Below are 19,534 nucleotides of genomic sequence, written 5' to 3'. Positions count from 1 at the left end.
AAAAGCCAGTCTTTTCCTTTACAAATCAGTAGCTATGTAACAACAGTTAAGTGCCCAAGATCCTCAACATTCATTAAAGAGCTCTTTATACATCAGTAAGTTGCTAATTTTTGCTAAAAGGCTCTCTACTTAAAAAAAAAAAAAAAGAAAAAAAGAAAAAGAAAAAGAAAATATGGTCAGAATGTTTGAAAATGCTGTCTGCCTAATGCACAGCAAAGGAAAAATGAGTGAGGAAGCAATTTGAGCTAACATAAGCAATTAACTACATAAAAATATTTTAAAGTATTAAAACCTTTATTTTAAAAATCAGATACTGATTGAATAATAGTATAAACTGAAGAAGAGGACACAGAATTAGGTTAAAACTTCTTACTGCAGCTGGATAAAGCACCTGGGATGTTAAAGAATAAGCTGCTTAGTTTGAATTTTACAACATTCATTTATGAAGTCTCGGGAGTCTGAAGCTACAATGAAAACACATTATCTTTTTCATAGCACATATTTAACTCATGAAAACAATCTTGTCTGTTTAGTGAATTATCACTTTCATTTTATCCTTCAAGACATTATATGCTCTGCTAGTAGAAGCTTCAAGAGTTTACAGTTTCCCTTTTTTTTCCCCTTTGTATTCCCATTTCAAAATTGAAAGTAATCTCCTTACTCCTTGAGCTCTGCCAGTGAAGCTGAAATCCTGATATCATGGCCCAGTAAGTAGAGAGATGTAATTAGATCACTCCACTGGACTAATTCACCAAGCGGGCCACCACTAAATGCATTCTCAGCAATCTTGAATCCAGACTCTTTTGTCAAAAGCCCGAGGTGAACAAGAATCTGGAAATAAAAGTTGTATGTTACTTATTGACATTAAACATGCAGGTAGCATACTTCACAGCATTTTCTCTTTAATTCCACCCATCTACAGACAGAAAAAAACAAACACAAAGAAATATGAAACCAAAACAAAACCCAACAATCAACAACAATCCTACACACCCACCTTAATCAGAGACTTTGTAAATAACTTAATTCATAATTTATCTTTAGTAACTGGAGAGTTTTCTCTGCAGTTCCTTGAAATTTGTGCTTAACTTTTTAACTAAGTTCAGCTCTGTTCCAAACACTTCAACACTTCACTATGTCTCTGGACTGTTATTTGAGTGTTGGTACATATAGCGCCAACCATAAAGCCCCCCCAGACATCAAAACACTTCTCCTTCACTCTTCAATGTAACATTCATAAAAACACTTCGTTCTAATCCAGAACTGGACAGATTAACATGAAATCATCATGTGTTTTGCAGAGCAACCTTAAAGGGCTTTTAAAAGCATAGAATATGCACTAGAACATCCCATCAAAGCTGCCTGAACAAGACAGTACTGCTTCTGTTTCTTTTTACGTATTCTGAGATGCTATATATCTTTAGCAAGCAGGCTGGATTGCTGCTTGAAATCAGCAAAGCATTGCTCCTTGACAGAGGGTGAGCCTTCTCAAGGACTGTGGTACGTGACAAACCTGACAGCCACAACACGGAGTCTATATCTCACGCAGGGACTGTGAAACTCAAGCAAGGAGTCAACCTGTGATCAGGTAAATTTCAAATGTGGTAGGATCATGACTGCCTCTCAGGGTTGGCTCCAGTAAGCGTAAGACAGGAAGGGAAACTATTGTGTCTACAACTGTTGGCTTTATCTTAACTAGTTGAGGTAAATAAAAAATAAAAATGAAAAATGAAAACAGAATAGAAATTTTGATTTCAAGAGTATCACAGACACTAAACCCAACTCATGAGAGATCAAAAAACTCCAATCAAAAGTTGTGATCAACTCCAAGTCTCCTCCAATCCAAAACAAAGATGCCATTTAAAATTCTGTGCAAGTGTTGTTTCTACAGGTATCTAAAACATTCCTGTATAATCAGTTTCTGTTAGATTCACAGTTCCTCTCTTTAGAACCTTCCGTAAGTTTCTCTTTAAGTTAAGATTAAAGAGATGAGATTTTTTTTTTCAAAGGCTACCTTATTAAATGTTTATAAAACTATGTGTAAACCCCCCACTGTAATAATAATTTAAAACAATAAAATACCCTTTGAAAAGAGGCAGACTCGAGCCTTTTAGACATATTTGATCCTTCTACAACAAAGTTGCTTTTGGAAAAGCAGCTCAAAGAAGGCTAAATGATTGCAAGTGTCAGGAGTGGAAAATGTTTAAACTTACCTTCTTTCGTTTTCTATTTTCCAAATTTTGTTTTTCTGCAAGTGATTTAATTGCTTCAATCCAGGTATCAGCCATTCGTCGGATACGTAACGTCATCCACCTGAATTCCTCATGCCTTGACATCATTTTGTAGAGAGGATCAAAGTTGATACGAATTTCAGCCTTCAACATAAAAAAAACCATACAAAAACACATTAATGTTATTCTGCAAACTGTGTACCTTCCAGAAGTGATGAAAATTCCCAAATGTGAATTCTGAGCTTTACATTACTTGTTGTCAAAAAGCAAACCAACATTAAAAAAAAGATATACTAATTATGTTAAAGCAAAGCTGAAATTTTAGTTCGAATATTTAAGATATCTTTATTTAAACAGACATTCCTAAGCCATATAAGATAGTTATTTTGATTAGTAGTACTTAGCTGCCCCAGAATATATTTGTGGCATTTCAGAGCATATCTGTTTCTGCAATACAGGATTTGGTTTTGTTCTCATGTTTGCAAAATGAGGTTAAAGCATCTATAGAACAAAATACTAGTTCAGAAAGTTACACTGAAGATTCAGATATATTATGGATCTTCAAAATGCAAGGAAGTATCTGACAATATCATTAAAGCACAAACTTGACTACAGTAATACTTTAAACATTACTACAGTAATACTTTAAAAGGAAATATTAGTTTTCAAGTTAAATTGCTAAACCAATCTAAAACCAATTGGTTTTTAGACCATATGTCAGCCTATATCTATAGTTTATAATCAGAGGTCACATGCAGCTCAGCAATTATTTTAAAATACTGAAGTGCTACATAATTAGACTAAAAGGATTTAAAAACTCAAGAATATACAAGCTTGTTTCTAATGGAAAAAAATCAAAAATTTACAAAACTGAAATTGACACAAGGCTCTTCTGCAATAGTGCTGTTATATATAAAGCTCAGATTTATGGAACAGCAAAAATTGACTGTTTCACGTATGTGCAAAGGAAGAATGGTGGGACGTGACAATATGGTCACTTAATACTGGTGAAGAGTTGAATCTTAATCTGTGTACAGTGCTTTATAACCTAAAGTACATAAATGTTTTTAGCGAAAATCTACCACCAAGACTGCAGCATGATTGAAGAAAGTACATGATGAGCTATATATATGCAGTCAAAGATTCTTCCCTTCAGCTTTGAGGAGTTGAGGAATAGCAATGGTAAATTCTAGGCTCATTAGCATTTACGTGAAACAAGATTCCAGAATCTTTTGCAGGAACAACAATACTGAACTGTTTTTATGTTTTAATGATTTTCTTACCACTGTCTTTTGATCAGTTTCTTCATTAGGATTTTTTGCTCTCCAAGGTAATCGAGGACACCAATTTTCAACCTGCAAAAGAATTAAATGAAAATAAATCATTCTATTCCACTTTCAGCTCATTTATCCAACTCTGACTGCCTCTATATTACACTTTTCTGTGGTTTGAATAAGACATCAGCTGATCAGTAAGTCACCGCAAGGTAAAACTGCCTTTTGTAACCTGTCTTTCAAAATGGCTTTCTACAATTCACCACTTTTAACCTTGCAACAACCAAAAGCAGCACTTAGATGTTAGTTCATAAAGATGAATACATGAGAGAAAACTCAAGTCAAAGGTCAGCTGTTAAATGCTCTAAATGAGGTTTCTCTGAACAGTTCCTAAATGCTTTCAAAAAGCACTGAGTTTTTTATGCTTCTAGAACTTCAAAACTACCTGTATTTTGTAACATTTTGCCATCTCCCTGGGATATGTTTATAAAAAAAAAAGATTGATAAAAAACAAGGAACAATGCTCTGCCTTGTAGTAGTCTAGGCATTTTTAAAAAGATGAATTAAAAATATTTCTAATTGTTAAGTAATATAATAATAACACAATTATAAATAGCCATGATTCTGACGGAAACAAGCAATGCAAATGCAGTACTTTTCCTATCACCTCTTCTAGAAAAAAAAAAAAAAACCTCTGCAACAGCTAGTAGGTAGGAAAAAAACAGCAAATGGAAGAAAGCCACCAAAAGTGCCTGTGCTATCTCTAGAAATGTCACTTGTCCTACAAAATCTGCATTATTCACATGAAATGATTTGTCCCTTTACTTCTGTGAAGAAAGAATCTCACTGCTGGAAACAAACCCATGAAAGCTAAACAGAAGCATAACTTTATTCCTAAATGGGAGAAACAAAAGTTTATATGCCAGCTAGAATACCCCCTCACAAATGGTTAAATTGACAACTTGCAGAGAATCAGAAATCAGAGTGGCTCTTAAGGGGCCCTCCAGTCACAGACCTGTCAAAACAACATTTTTGCTCAATCGTGCTGCAATAAGCCTGAAGTATTAAAGATTAAGGGCTTAAGATTGTACCGAATGATTGCCTAGAAGAGCAATTACATGAAAATAATAAATTAACAGGCATCATATCCTCATTAAAAAGAAGAAACGTAGCAAGGTTAAGTTCCTTGGACAAATTATATAAAAGCCTTAATTTGAATGCTACAACTTAATCTACTCAATATATTTAATGCAACATTTGATAGCAATGACCTGATCAACTTTGTTTAAAATACCTGACTACTCATTGGTCTCCAGCTCTGCTAAGACTGTAGAATGTGTAGCAATTAACAATCCTAAGGCAAGTTGTGAATCGCTGGTAGAAAGGAGTTGCGAGCTCCGAATTAAAAATCATGCACAGTCCTAATCTCTCTCACTCTCTCTCTGAGTAATTTTGAATTTTTCCTATCATTAAAATTGATCTATAAGTCAAGATAGGACATTTCATGTACTACTCTTTTTTTGGCCTATGTATTTCACACTGCACCATCACAGATCTAAGAGAACTGAAGATTTTTCCAAGCTGAGTATCTTGCTGACTGAGAAACAAACAGTACTTCTGTGCTTTTAGAGATATTCCATTGTCTTTCTAATGTAAACTAAATTACAGTAATTCTGTTCATAGAAGCACTTCAGGAGTAGGTACAAAGTACATGGTTGGTCTACCGTTCATTTTTCCTTACAGATACTTAGTGAATTCCTTTTCTCATCTGAAAAAAGTAAGAACAGCTTAACTCATCAGAAAATTTTTAACACATGCTCTTCAAAGTCTGCTTGTTTTCTTATTTTAGGACTGATAAACGTGGTAGGAAGAACATATAGGCATTCTCTTGTAGAAGAAGAAAAGAATTGTGCTTATTTTTGCAAGCTAGCAGTGCACAAACTTAGAGCTGTTGGATGTTAAGATAGTCCTGGTCAATAAAGACCATAGGCATGCATGCATCCAGGAAGAATATACTATGATGATGAAACCAGTCAAAACGCTGTTCTGTTCTTCAGAACAAAAGTTAATTTTACAGATAATTAAAGAGAACTGGAAATTAATGTCATGGTTCGAGGAGAAACAAAAAGGAAAATCAGAACAGGATTAGAATGATTGCAAGAAGTCATAAAACTCAGTGCTGAAGCTCATACAACAGAAGTCACTTGTAGAACAGATATTATCATTTCTTTGCCTACCTCTCATGCCTCGTGTGATATTTTCTAAATCAAACTGAGCACTTAGACATTTCCTGTCCAGAACATGCAATTTCTCATTTTTAATCCCATGATCTATTTCTAGTTGCAGCTCTTGGCAGGAGCTACAGTTTCATGAGAACTTTACATCACCTAGAAAACAAGCGTCTTTTTTTCTTTCTTTTTTTTCCTTTAAATAAAGAACCAAGTATTGCCACTTCAACTAATGACTTCAGGGTTTTTCACACAGAACACCACAGGGATTCCTATACCTAAACATGAAACCTAGAGTGGTTAAGTAAATTTCCTAGTTGCCCTGCATGGCTAAACACGGCCCATAAAAGTACTCAATTCTGAGCAAGACTCACAGTTGCTCTTCTCAGTTCAACACGTTAACCACTGTCATATCAACTCTTTTTGTAAAAAAAGGTAAGTGCTACATTTAATGAAAAAATGCAAGAGGATGCTCATGAAACAATCTTTCTTCCAGCAAACACCAGTGAAAATTGAATGCTCTTTACTCCAGATGTGGAAGGTGCCCAAACTGGCCACACTACAGACAGCTGCCAGGTTATTACAAGTCTATTCAAGTTCCTTGCTCTGTTGTGTAACTGAGCACTGCAATCTTGACTTCTCTCCTGTTTCATGACATTTCTAAGGAAGAATTATTGGTACAGATAAAAGCTGCAAAGGCCTTATGAAACATTTTTTTCTAATTTCCTAGGTTTGTTTGGGGATATGGTCTTTTTCTTGGTGCTAACTTACTCATCAGCATGCTATATACAGATAAATTCACTATGAAAGTGAATTGTCTATGCTGGGGGAGAAGTTTTTCCACTGAGAGGGTGGTGAGCTGCTGAAACAGGTTGCCCAGAAAAGTTGTAGATGCCTCATCTCTGGAGGTGTTCAAGGCCAGGTTGGATGGGAACCTAGGCAAGCTGGTCTGGTACTGGATCTAGAGGATGGCAACTCTGCCTGTGGCAGGGGGACTGGAACCTGATGATCTTTTAGGTCCCTTCCATCCAAGCCATTCTGTGATTCTATGTTAAGTTGCACTGAAGAAATGCAAAACATTGTTAACTCACCTCATTACTAGAAACTATCTAATGCATGCAGTAGCAGCTGGGAAAATGGGACTTATACATCTTCAGACTACAGTTTGCATTCTGGGAACAAATCCACATTCAAAATCAGTTTGGATTTTTCTACTTCATCCCTCCCACAGCAAAAGTAGCAATGTAAAGAACAATACTACTGTAAAATAAACAAAGAAAAACAAACTCAAACAAGATGCATTCTGTTTCTTTCAAGTCTGAAGAACTAAAAATAATAGTTCTCTCAAGTGGTACAGTAGGATCATACAAAAGCTACAGCACTTCAAAGACTGGTCACTGAAGCAACTTTAGTCTTTTGAAGTGTTGAATTCACTTTGAAGAGGAGAACCAAACATTGCGCTTGTACCTGAAAGGTGAGTTGGAGATCCAAAGCCTGGGATTTTCATGAAATTTGCCCAGCTCCAGCATGCAAGTCTCTCAGAAAGTAATAGAACAAAAAACAGAAGGAGCTTCCCTGAGCTGTGGAACCATGCACTACAGCTGCCCAGCAGCAGTCCCACCCATAGGGCAGGCAGCCCTCTCAGAGGAAGTGAATGTGTAGATGAAGAAAGGGAGCAATAAGATCTCTCCACCTTTTTTTTTTTTTTTTTTTCCATGGCTGTTGTTAAACTGTGAAACAGTGACCAAAATTAATTTTCTAGAAGATATTTTTAACAGTTTTATTCTTCAGCTGCAATCTGACATTTTGCAGTGAAGCATAATTTTTTACTGTCTAGAAATTTGTTGTTTCACATTTCCCCCCAGAAGCAATGTCATCCATTAAATTTGTAACTGTGCCAATGGCAGAGTAGTTTCAAACAATTGCCTTTTTCATAACTAAATGGTAATTTTAAGAGGAAATAATTCTTCTCAGTGAGTAAGTTTGTATCATAATTAAAAGCAAACTGGGTTTGAAGTATTCAGAAACCAGAAGAGTAAGCTTATCTTCTAATTTCACCATTTCTAATACCTTCCCTTGCTCTATCATTCCAGAAAATACATATCTGGTTTCAGAAAACACAAACCTGGTTTTGCTATGCAGGACATTTGCAACTCCTCCGGTCTTTCAGAGCCTACCGAGCACTCAACTAGTTACAGAGTGCTGCACACCCTCCAGCAGGAGGGATCTGGTGCCTCCAGCAAAGCAGCAAGCAAGAAGTTCAAAATCCTTGCAGCTTTACTTGTGAGTCTGTGCAGGACAATTTTAAATAAAAAACCTAAACCTGAATGCCTTGGCTCCCATGCTTTGCCAATCTGCTCCAGCAGCCAAGGCATATGCACAAAAATGGAGAAGAGCTGTTAAGCTAGCTGTCAATTATTCGTACTCCTGCAGGACAAAAAGCAAACAAGAACTGCTAGCACTTGTGCAAACTCTGCAGAAAAGAAAGCTGTCCTGTTTTGCAGACGTACTTGGTTACAACATAACCAAGGCATAGAACAGTTACTCAAAGATTGAGTTTTACTCCTAACTTTGTTTCTAAGGCTTGACAAGTTACTTTGTCTCTCTGTGTTTCTGATCTGTACCACAAAACAAAATATAATATTTTGTGCTCCTTTGTTTTCAGTTTTGAAATTGATTTACAACAGAGAGATAAGTTTAATATCTTAAGTGAGTTATTTCAGGAGAAAAAAAGCAGATCTCAGAAGAGTACAGAAGGGTATACATGCTTGTCACACTGAATTCGTAGATTGGATCGTAAGAGCAAAAGTAGGCACACATAATCTGATGCATACACTGCCCTTTCAAACAGAGGATGTGTACACAGCCATCTTATTCCTAGGCTGCTACCTGAAAGTGAAAAATCCTAACATTAATATCTTACTAGAACCACAATGCATTTTAATATTTTAAATGAGCAGTTTTGACTTGAGAGCTCTGTAGAAACATTCATCATTCAGCTGTACAACCACACCATAAACTGTCAATTCTCCATCTCTGTCCACCTTGACAAATTACTCTTGCTACAGCATTTCCAGTTATCCTTAGCAGCCAACACACCTCATAAATCCACATCATTGTAGTGTTATTAGAATTTCATTTCATGCTTGCATTCGCAAACATTTAAGCTTTCAAGCTCTGCTGCTGGCCATTAATCATGGAATTAATCATAGGATTACGAATGTCAAATTTAAACTCAAGGTTAATAACATGCTGAACCAATATTAGTTTTACATTCTGTCGCGGGGACAAAACTTAAATAAATAAATATATAAATATAAGTTCTTTGTCTGAAGTTCCCAAATATACACACAGATGAAGGTTCTTATTGCACTCTCGTTCCATTACGAAACAAGAAGTTGCTCAAATTCTACATTTCCTCTTACAGAAAAATTCACATCCCTACAATCTCAAAAAACCACTTGGCCTCCATAAACTGACAAAGTCTGTACATTAGAAAAACAATACGTCCTTCAATTTATCTATCTATATCATTTTGGCTTAAAGTTTATAGAAATATTATGAACCCTCTAGAATATTTTGGCTAGCAGATTAGACAACAAAAATGGACAGAAGAATTCAGGAAGCTCTACAAGTGTAATATTTATAAAAGCACTTGAGACGATCTTATGCACACAGTTAATGCAATTTAGAAAATATTTCAGTATAGACTAGCTTATTTCACAGCATTCTAAGAAGTGACACCTAATGGATCCTCTTACACCACTTATCAATTAGAAGATGTATTTCATCCACCAGCAAGATGAAAATGGCTTCTTCATACCACTTCCTGCTAGCTGTGTACTTACAAGCAAAAAGCAAAAAGCTCATAGCATTTCCTAAAAGAAAAACTGAACTGCTATTTACCAATACAATTTTTCATCCAGAAGGTTTAGCATTTACTAACATATATGACATTTATTGTTACCAAGTAATACATTTACTGAATGCAGAGCATTAAGTGGTAACTTTTCCCTGCTTCACCAACATCCTGAAAGTTTGATTCATAATTTCCCTAAAAGCCTTGACGTTTCAGCTGAACAAAAGAATTTGAATCCAACTTCCACTGTCATAACTGAGTTCCAGATCAGAACACTGTGAGTGTACTAATCCCTGTACACTTGGAAGTTTATTTGAGGAAGGTATCTATGTGGCATACTAACATATGAGTACAATACAATGTGGTCCTGATCCAAGACATTGGTCCCGGCTACTGGAACAATAACAGCTACCTCGTGCAACAAAAATTAAAGAAAGAAAGACTGGGGCATGAAAGAGTTCACGACTTGCACTATACCTTCAGAATCTTCATTTGTACATGAAAGAACAAGTGCTTATGTATATAGGAAGATGTCATGTTTCCAACACAGTTATGTCATGCTATTTAACATGTCAGTAACTGAGAATAGTATATAATAACAAAAAAGTCCTAAAAACTTATTTCATAAAAACATGAATGTTCTGTACTCAGCATCACTCCTGGAAAGCTGAAGCACTTCATTTAGGACTGGAAGAAAACAGCAATGTAACTGATGCACCTGAATGGTGGTTATGCTGCATCTGTACAAGCAAAATTGACATTCTGAAACATAAGATGCATCAGGATCAACATCCACTCCCATTTCGCCATGAGGATGAGCTGAAATATCAATTATGAAAAAAACTAACAGCATCAACAGTGTTTTCAAAACTGATGATCAGAGAAGATTGTCACAGAAAATACTGTCACAGGAATATAAAATATTTAATTTGTCATTTCAGAACATCAGATTCCCACATTCAGTTGACAGGTATCCTCACTTCCAAGATACATCTGCATTAAAAACAAAGCATCAGCTGGCTCACAGTACACCACAGCAAAAATACAGCAGTAATACTGAAACTTAACCTTTCAGTAGAATCTTAGATCAACTTCAGATGATTATGAAACTGTACATTCAGCTTTTATAATAAACAAAGTAAATAAATAGTCATCCTGTGACTTTTCCATCCCAGCTTTACAGCCCCTAAATTAACACTAAGTGCTAGCACTGGAGTGAGTCAAATCTGCAGTTAAAGGAATGCATTTTTTATTTCTTTGGATAGGTGTTTGGATATGCAGGTAACTATTACTTCTGCTTAAAGTAATGCCTTGAGAAGTTCAGCTACCATTAAATGAGTAGCCAAACAGAATCTGCTCTCATTACAACTGAGTTACTTATATAACAGACTTACTGTTTTAATCTCAGATACAGAATTTAAGAACTCAACCCATTCCCCTCAAATCTTGCAGTAACTACATAAAGCAATTTCACAGTTCTGCAACCACATTAGCTCTCCAACTTGTCTACTAGTATAAATTCACCATGTATCTATACCACTACCCAGATCAGTTGCTGTAAGTCAGCAAAATTTTACTAATAAGAAGGAAAGGGTCAAGTAACCAAATACATCTGACTATTCATGGCATGTACACCACAAGCTAGTAACTGAGCCCACAGTAAAACTCAATTGATAAAATTTCATCTTGGAGAGCAAATATTACTCAGGAAACAGGAAATCCTTGAGAAACAAGCAAACAAACCATAAGGGCAAGTCCCCTACTCAGCTCAACTGGGTTTTGGTCCTGACAGCAAAAATTTTAACCAATATTATCTGCAAATTCACTCAAAAATAACGACTTTTGGGGGTTATTATCTTCTGCTAATAGATTCTACCTTGTTCCACTTTCCAAATTTCACATTCCAAACATATCTCCTAATATTCCTGACTACTGCTACGTCAGGAGCTACACAGAAAATAACAGAAAAAGTATTCAGATGCAAACATCTATGATAAAGCTTCATACTCCAAACAGGATATCTAGTGAAAACTCACTGAACAGTGGTTATTTACACCAATTCAGTTATAAACATTAAGATTCTCCATGCTAGAAACACCTGGACGATCTAGGAAAAATAGTGACATTTATTAATAATTCTGTTCTAATTGTTTTCTGAAGAAAATTATTATTTTCTTTGAGAAATTACTTGCAAACAGTTACCAAAAACTATGGAGGCACCATAATGTTCCCCTTAGATGGATAAAAAAAATTACTGACCTCACTGAGGTAAATAAAAAAGGAGCATGTGGACCCATCTACACCATAACTTGCATAACAGGGATCCGATCGCCACATATCTTTCATCCACTGAAACCAAACAAAGATACAGTCTGTTAGGTTTAAGCACGACATAATAACTCTAAATTACACTACTTCACACTGAAGTCAAAAATAACAGAGAAGAGCTGTGAGTCACTATATCCAAACAAACAAAAATGACAAATAACCAAAAGGAAGTTTGGGAATATTTTGCAGCACACTGCATGTGAGCATTCAACTACACTGGGGAAGTAATTACATACCAAATCTGAGTACAGTTTATACAAAGTGATAACCACGCAAACAGAAACAAATATCAAAAAGAAAATATATTCAAGGATTCACACGTGGGTGTGGCTGGAGTTGACTTCTATTGCCCCTGTTACAGCTGCTCTGGAATGTAACAGGCTGTTTGAATTACAAAGATTGGAATCTGCCTGATTCTGGCAAGAATCTGACATTTCTGAAGAAGCAAATGATTCATTTACATTCTTATTTTAGCATGTGAATGATGTATTACATAGCCACTTTGCAGCCAGTATGTGAAAACGGACCAAAACACAGGCTAGAGAATCAATAATCAGAGATTATCCTTAAAAAAATAAAAAACTGAAAAAACCCACAAAAAACAAAAAATGAGTCTAAGGGTTTTATTTACAGAAAAAAAAGTAACAAAATTCTTCATGGACTTTTCCACTTGTTTACACCTTCAGTAAATAAATTGTAATACTTGATAATTATGTGTGAGCATCCAGCAATTTTACTTTTAGTCCAACTATTAACATAGTCTCCTTCCATTTGAAATGTAAACCCTCAAACCAGAATGAAATTATCTTGTTATATTTACTTATTTTTAACTGTTTTTTTAAAGCTTTCCATCTAACTGAAGTTTTAGGGTAAACTGATAGATGTCATCATCCTGAACAATACAATGGCTTTCTGTTTGGAAATGGAACTTCTTTGTTGGGAGCCTAAGTTCTAAGTTTTGTAGTGACATGTGCTCCTAAACATCATCTTATTGACTCAACTTTTCTTCTTTCACACCACTGAGTAGTGACTTCTTGCAACAGATATTCGGTTTTTAACAAAAGAAAGACAACAAATTAAAAACAGCTCACAGTTACCTTTATTTTCCCTTCACAGTGAGGAAAACCATCCATAGGAGGCAATTCACACTGTTCTTGGGCTCCATTTATGAGATCTAAAGAGAAACATAGACCATAACTGAATTTTGTTTCACAGTTCTAACAGATTCTAATGAATAACTAATGATAACTAATGAATCCCTCCTTTTAAGAATCCACATCCAGACACAGAGGAAGAATCCTACTATGTAGCATTTGTTATAACATTAAAATTCAGAAGACAGCTCCTTTTCCCATCCTTACTACATTACTACATTATCTGTTTTGAACTAAAGTTAGAAACAGAGGAAATATCCTTGTAAGATATCAGAAGTGAAAAGTTTGACAGTATTTCCCAGCATTTCCAGCTCAGTGTGCCCGTACTGCCAAATAAGTTTACTCCTGCTTTGTTCCCAGGCTTCAGCCATTCTTGTTACCGTCAGTGCTTTCTCCTTTGACTGGAACCAGATGTGAGTATATCTTATGTATTCCACGGAAAGTTGGGACCATCTCAAACAGCAATGCATACTTTTAAATAGATTACAAAGAGAGCACGAAACAAATGGAACCCTGGGGATGCTTATCTACTCATCTTGATCTTCTAAGTCTGGATAGAAGTAGTAGGTTCTTTCCAACGTGAAAAAATACACCATTAAGTCTGATCTAAATGTTATTTTTGATGGAAAATAGTATGTAAGAAATGACTTAGATTTTTATCTTTAATTAGGATTTATAGCAATTAAAATGCAAATTATAAGACCTCTTTCCAGCCAAAACTTGGAACTTCAAGCCAACAGTTCGAAACACAAAACTGTCAAGTGAGTACAGAACAATACTAGATAAGACAATTCTTTCTCTTAAGCGTTGAGTCATGACATTAACTTCCATTCTACAGACACTTAGGTGTTTTGAAGCCAACTTAATTCTTATTGACAGCGAATTATTAAGGATCCACCTAACACATTAGTACACTGAAAGTCAGTGCATTGACAAATTGAAAACATGACTGTGAGCATATTATGAATCTAAGAGCTCACAGATGCGTTTTAATGCAGAGCTCTATTAAGTGAGGTCCTGAGACACTCAATATATCACTGAAAATCCATCCTGATGTTTAGATAGCTCACTTTGCAAATGTCTGTGACTGTTTAAAGAGATCGCTAGTGCACAGCAGGTGGAACTGAACTTGTGTGCAATTATCAGTTATTTCAGTGCAAAGTCTGGCATATTCACATGACTGACTTGGCAAATCTAAGCTAAGCCACCTGACCTTGGACCAGAAAAGGTACTTCTCCTTTGTTACTGTGCATGAGTAAAGAGAGATTGGGTAAAGTCACACGCCTCTGACGTTGCACTATTTGAACACCATTTCACAGGTACAGGTCTTCATTGCTCTCACAGTTAATTGCAATGTCAGGGAGTTTTGTTTGTTTTACTGAAGCTTTACAGCCCCCATGAGGAAAAACTGTGGCTCAACAATAGGTAAATGATTTTCCATTTGCTTCCTAATCACTCACTAACAGAACAGTAAAAAGCAGGATCTGTGACTGCTACATACATGCTTTGTCCATTTGCTATAAGCACATCTTTCAAAGAAAGAGTTTTGTGAGAGGCTTAAAAATTACTGTGCTGTTGTTTCTCTGTCATACAGTTAGAAAGACTGGAAATAATTCATAAAGATAGTAAGCTTAATAATAGTTACCATTAATAGAAACGAAGACTCAAAAGAATAGTTATTCAATAGTGATTATTGCTTGTTAGGTATTTTGTCACAAGTTTTAAGATAGTTCTATAGGTTAAAGCAAATAAAAAGCCACAATACTATGGAACTTGCAGACTGTGATACCAGCAGCTTATCTAGCCTTCTAAGGCCCAACTCTTCATTCTTCAGAGAATGTAAACATCTTAAGAATTTAACATGACACAAAAGTTTGTACACTTAGGAATACTGAGGCCAAAACCTCAGTACAGCTCTTAGAGAAAAAAAAAAAAACCACCATATAAAAAAAACCATATAAAAAAACCTCATGATTATCTATAGCACAGATAAGACCTCAACTCAAAGCATTCCTATCAGGAGGTCTCACAAAAGTAGAATTTTCCTTAGTATCAAAAGCATAGAGTAATCATCTCTCTTTTTTCTGCTTTTGATCAATCAATAAATGTACTATTCTTCCTTCATTCATGGAATCTTCTTTTTGCTTCTATGTCTGTTCAGAAATCTGGCATTTAAGGTTAGAAGCAGCACTGCAGTTAAAGGTTATTTTGTTTGTGCAAGATCTCCCTCCCCTTCTCTCTCTAATTAACACATTCTGAATTTAATTCACATTTTCCTCTCCAGCTGGTAAGAGAGAGGATTTGCAGTGTGAGCTGAAAGAACTATCAATGTATTCAAAGAAATCAACGAAAGGTTACAATAATTTTAAAAGCAGAACACAAAATGCTTTCTACTAACATTTTAGAATCTTCAGTAGCAAAAGCATTGGTATGATTTAGAGAAAATTAACTTTCCTACTGCTAGTCCATCCTCACACCAGCTGTGCTGCTGTGTTCCATTAACACTTCTGAAATCGATGCAATGTTAGGAGATTTCAAGTAGCAGTCAAGTGGTTAATCAAAATGCAGCCCAGGAGACCACTAACAGCCCCTTTCAGCATTACTAATACAGCTTAGCACTGCAGTGGAAAATAGTCATGTGTGGTCCTCTGCACAGTCATTATACTGTGCTGCAGTGGTGAGGCTTGAAAACACACAATTCTCCTCAGCTCCATGCTGTTGGATTTGCAGGAAGCAAACTAACAGAAAAGTGGGAAAAGCTGCTTGCTATTATATGTTGTGTGGAAAAAGAATACAATGGATAAGGCACAATAAATATGAGTCTAAGCAAAGCATTACCCGAAGAAAGCTGTAATCTTGGCTATAAGAATCGGTGCAGCCCACATCCTATTACATCTGGTACACCATGATGATTTGTGAAGACTAGTTTGTTTTTCAATGCATGACCATGGATAATATTGTACTTGCTATTTTAGCTGAAGAAAAGCCTTCCATGGTGCTCTGAAGAGGACAGCTTTGGAAATTCAAAACAACAAGCAACACTTGAGCTTTTTATTAAGTTTGTCTCTGCAAGCACAGAACTATGGGACAAGCTATAGCTGCAGACAGTTAAATGAACTTCTCCTGTGCATAACAAAGTTCACCGAAAAGAGCCACAGAAATAAATCAACTGATCATGAAGCTGATTCTTCCTTCCCACCTAGAAGCATCCAGTATGCCACCCCAAAGCATGCAGGATGAAGTACATGGAAACACGAAGACAAACATTCTTTTCACCATAGTAACATTAAATAAAAATGCCTGTTTTCATCATTGCTGAAACTGACTTGTCAGTCTGCCTTGCTACATGTTCACAAAGGTGCCAGATATCTGACAGGTATCCATGCCATCATCTCTTAGATGACAAATACCGAAGTCTGCAGCCATATTAGTCTTAACATCTCTAAAAGTCACTCAAATTGTTAAAGAGAATTCAACAGCCTATACACCAGAACATAGTCTTGCATAAGCTAGAAAAGCTCTGAAAGCTATGAACAGATACACTGAAAATATTCTCCCTTATTGAGTAGTGTAACATCCAGCATCCCAGTACTGAACTGCTCTTAGTTTTGGAAGGAGCTCTCCAAGAACCATCGATGTTCAAGGGGGAAGTAGGGGAGAATTTGACATTAACCTTCATTTGCTATTTTTATGGGATCAAAAGCACAATTAAAATCTTCCCCAGCCATATTTTTCAATGCAAAATAACACTTTGTAAACATCCAGACTGGCACAATTTTCAGTGCTATTATATTACCTAAGATAGTGACAATTACAAAAAACATTTTCATTTTTTTTACTGAACATGCACAGAAGTACAGCAAAGACAACGGTCTCAGAGTACCTTCACCCTTACTTTAAGTCAACATCTTTATTTTAAAAAATGTTTTGTAACATGCATATTCCCTATTAACACCATCATTGTTTAGCAGTGTTCTAGAGAATGAGGAATTGTAACAGTTTCCTTAAGTTAAATCAGTCTTAGCTATCTGAAGTACACAGCAAGGGTTCACAGCTAAAAACAAAACCTACATCACACAAAACTCACACACGCTGCTTATCAGAAAACAAAAATCACATGAAGAAAATAGGACAGACTCTTCGATTATTTTTGTGCAAGATTGTCCTGTGTGATGAAATATGCTTAGTGGAATTCTATCCTACGAAGCCATGAAACAAGACAATGGTTTATAATAGAGAAGCCCTAGTGTTAAAAACCAAATTGCCTAAATGAAGTTGAACTTGTTCCTGTCACATGGATACAACCATTCAGCTGCAACAGAAGCTGTGCTGTGGAGAAGCTCTGCTTGAAAGTGCTGTGATTTCACATTTACCCATTTCTATTTTATCATCTTAAAAACAGCAATTTAAGATTTACCTAGCTTGTTATTATTGACAGTGTCTCAAGGCTTCCTATTTGAAGTTGAGAAAAACTCTTATCTGCTATACACCTATGTTTAGATTGGTACCTGCTTATGTAAACAAAAAAATATGATTTCTCACAAAACCAGAGAAGATGGTTATCAAATCTATCTAAAGCTTTTCAAAAAACCTGGGACAAATGCAAGCAGAGGAGGCAGAAAGAAAAAAGATTTCATCACATCTGACACCGATGAGCTGAAGTCTTGTAAACATCTCTGTTAACATTTTACTCTTCGATAAATCTGAGGTTCTGAAAAAGTAGTTGAAAATTGTCAGTGTCAAATCAACAAGGTTGCTTGACAGTTTTTAGGAAGGAAGAAGAACAAGGAAAGTATGCTTATAATTTTACACATGGACTTAAGAAAGGGAAAAAAAAAAGAAATACAAACTCCCACTCAAGCTATTCAAGCTGCTATACAGCTTTGCTTTTTAACATCATCCATGCAGTCCCATCAGCTCACACGATCCTCAAGTAGAGATCCCATGCTCAGCTCCTTTGGGATTAGGATTAAAAATATTTGAAACAGAAAGAGTTCCTACTCCATTATCCTCTCACTCAAACAAAACAAAAAGAGAAACTATTTTGCTCCTAGAATCATGGTATCATTCAGGTTGGAAGAGACCACTAAGATCATCTAGACTTCTCAGTGAAAGATTTTACAAAACTAAGAGGAAGAAACCAGATGTAGCAACACACTACAAACACCAAACCTAAACAAAACACAGATGTGAATAGTCAGTACATTCTACATCTAAGTGAACAAGAGAAGATGTTTGAAAATGCAAAGGGGAAGAGAGAGATTCTGGTCTCTAAATTTAGAGAACTGAATAATTAATCAAACATACGTTTGAGTTTACCTACTTCAGAAGGAGCCAAGTTACAGTCCTGGCTAAATCCTCAACATTTCCTCTCTCCATTACCACCTTCTTATCATGAACGAGTATAATCCAGATGGATTTTCTTCAGATCATTTAACATGCCAAGAACTTCACACATCACTATGAAGTGATACCTCCTGCTGCAGATTTCACCACTGCTGTCTCAACTCGACAGCACACTTGACAGCCAGAGGTGGAACAATAAAAAAAACCCAAAACAATAAAACAACAACTACATTTCTCCATGCCTTGCCAAATAAGGAGACTCTTAGAAAGTGATGAACAGCCACATAGCCCCTAGATTTTAAACACTCAGTGATATTCTTTAGATGTTTGTACAACTGCCCCGAAGTACAGTTATAAATATTGTTCAAAGCATACATTTTACTTATGTCCAAACAGCAGCCTATCTTGGGTTTCAGCATAATAAGACTGCTATACTAAAACTCATGAACTCTGTGCCAAGTAATATCTATCACATAAATTTTGGGCTCCTGTGCTCAAAACATAGGCTAAAGGACTGATCAAAACTGTTTTAGAAAGCCACAAACATTTCTATTGGGCTGCTGTTACAAGAGATCAAGAGCCACAATGGCTACTGCTAGGCAGATTTAACTCAGGTTCTGGTTGTGTTACTAATCCTAAAATAAAGACAGATAATTGTTCAAAACTGCCTTCTTTTTACTTCACTGACAGGCTCCTTCACAGAAGGCATTTCTCAATACTTTATCAGATGATGGTAAATTTATGATGATATTATGATCTTTGCATAATACTCCAAGTTGTAAATCCTCCCAGTTCAACAACCGTATGGACCTCTGGACTCTGTGGCTCATATTATCTAACACTTGCCACAGTTACTCTACATTCTGTTTGTTGAACACTGGTTTCTTATATTTTATTTTGAATCTTCATTGCCCAGATACTGGATGTTTTATCTCTTCCTAAACAAATCCGCCTACTTCATCACTGGTGCTATCATATCCTTATCAAGAAAACCTACAGAAGATGCTGATAAAAGCTTAAGATGACCTTCAGTTGCCCTTCAAATAACCGCATACAGTAGTTCCAGTTGTTTTAAAAGTAGCTACAAAAAGTAGCAAGATTATTTATTAGGTCG

The 19,534-nt window shown here is 35.9% G+C and overlaps 1 protein-coding gene and 1 long non-coding RNA gene across 4 annotated transcripts in view; one reads left to right on the top strand and one right to left on the bottom strand.

Moving 5' to 3' along the window:
• The window catches only part of MGAT5 (alpha-1,6-mannosylglycoprotein 6-beta-N-acetylglucosaminyltransferase), a 111,375-nt gene that overhangs the window by 41,623 nt on the left and 50,218 nt on the right, over window positions 1–19,534 (bottom strand). For all 3 annotated transcript variants that reach the window (XM_040704259.2, XM_015289923.4, XM_015289924.4), the window contains 5 exons: window positions 13,018–13,094; window positions 11,852–11,941; window positions 3,515–3,586; window positions 2,214–2,375; window positions 662–831 (listed from right to left, as the gene is read on the bottom strand). In XM_040704259.2, coding sequence (XP_040560193.1) covers window positions 662–831; window positions 2,214–2,375; window positions 3,515–3,586; window positions 11,852–11,941; window positions 13,018–13,094 — 571 coding nt within the window. The remainder of the gene's footprint in view (window positions 1–661; window positions 832–2,213; window positions 2,376–3,514; window positions 3,587–11,851; window positions 11,942–13,017; window positions 13,095–19,534) is intronic.
• On the top strand, window positions 14,305–16,395 carry LOC121111337. The gene is made up of 2 exons (XR_005861709.2): window positions 14,305–14,499; window positions 16,050–16,395. It is a non-coding gene; the product is annotated as an uncharacterized LOC121111337 (long non-coding RNA).

Source organism: Gallus gallus, chromosome 7, assembly GCF_016699485.2.
Source record: "Gallus gallus isolate bGalGal1 chromosome 7, bGalGal1.mat.broiler.GRCg7b, whole genome shotgun sequence".
NCBI lineage: Eukaryota > Metazoa > Chordata > Aves > Galliformes > Phasianidae > Gallus > Gallus gallus.
The sequence above is the reverse complement of the archived record's forward strand: the minus strand, read 5'-3'. Positions and strand labels throughout refer to the sequence as shown.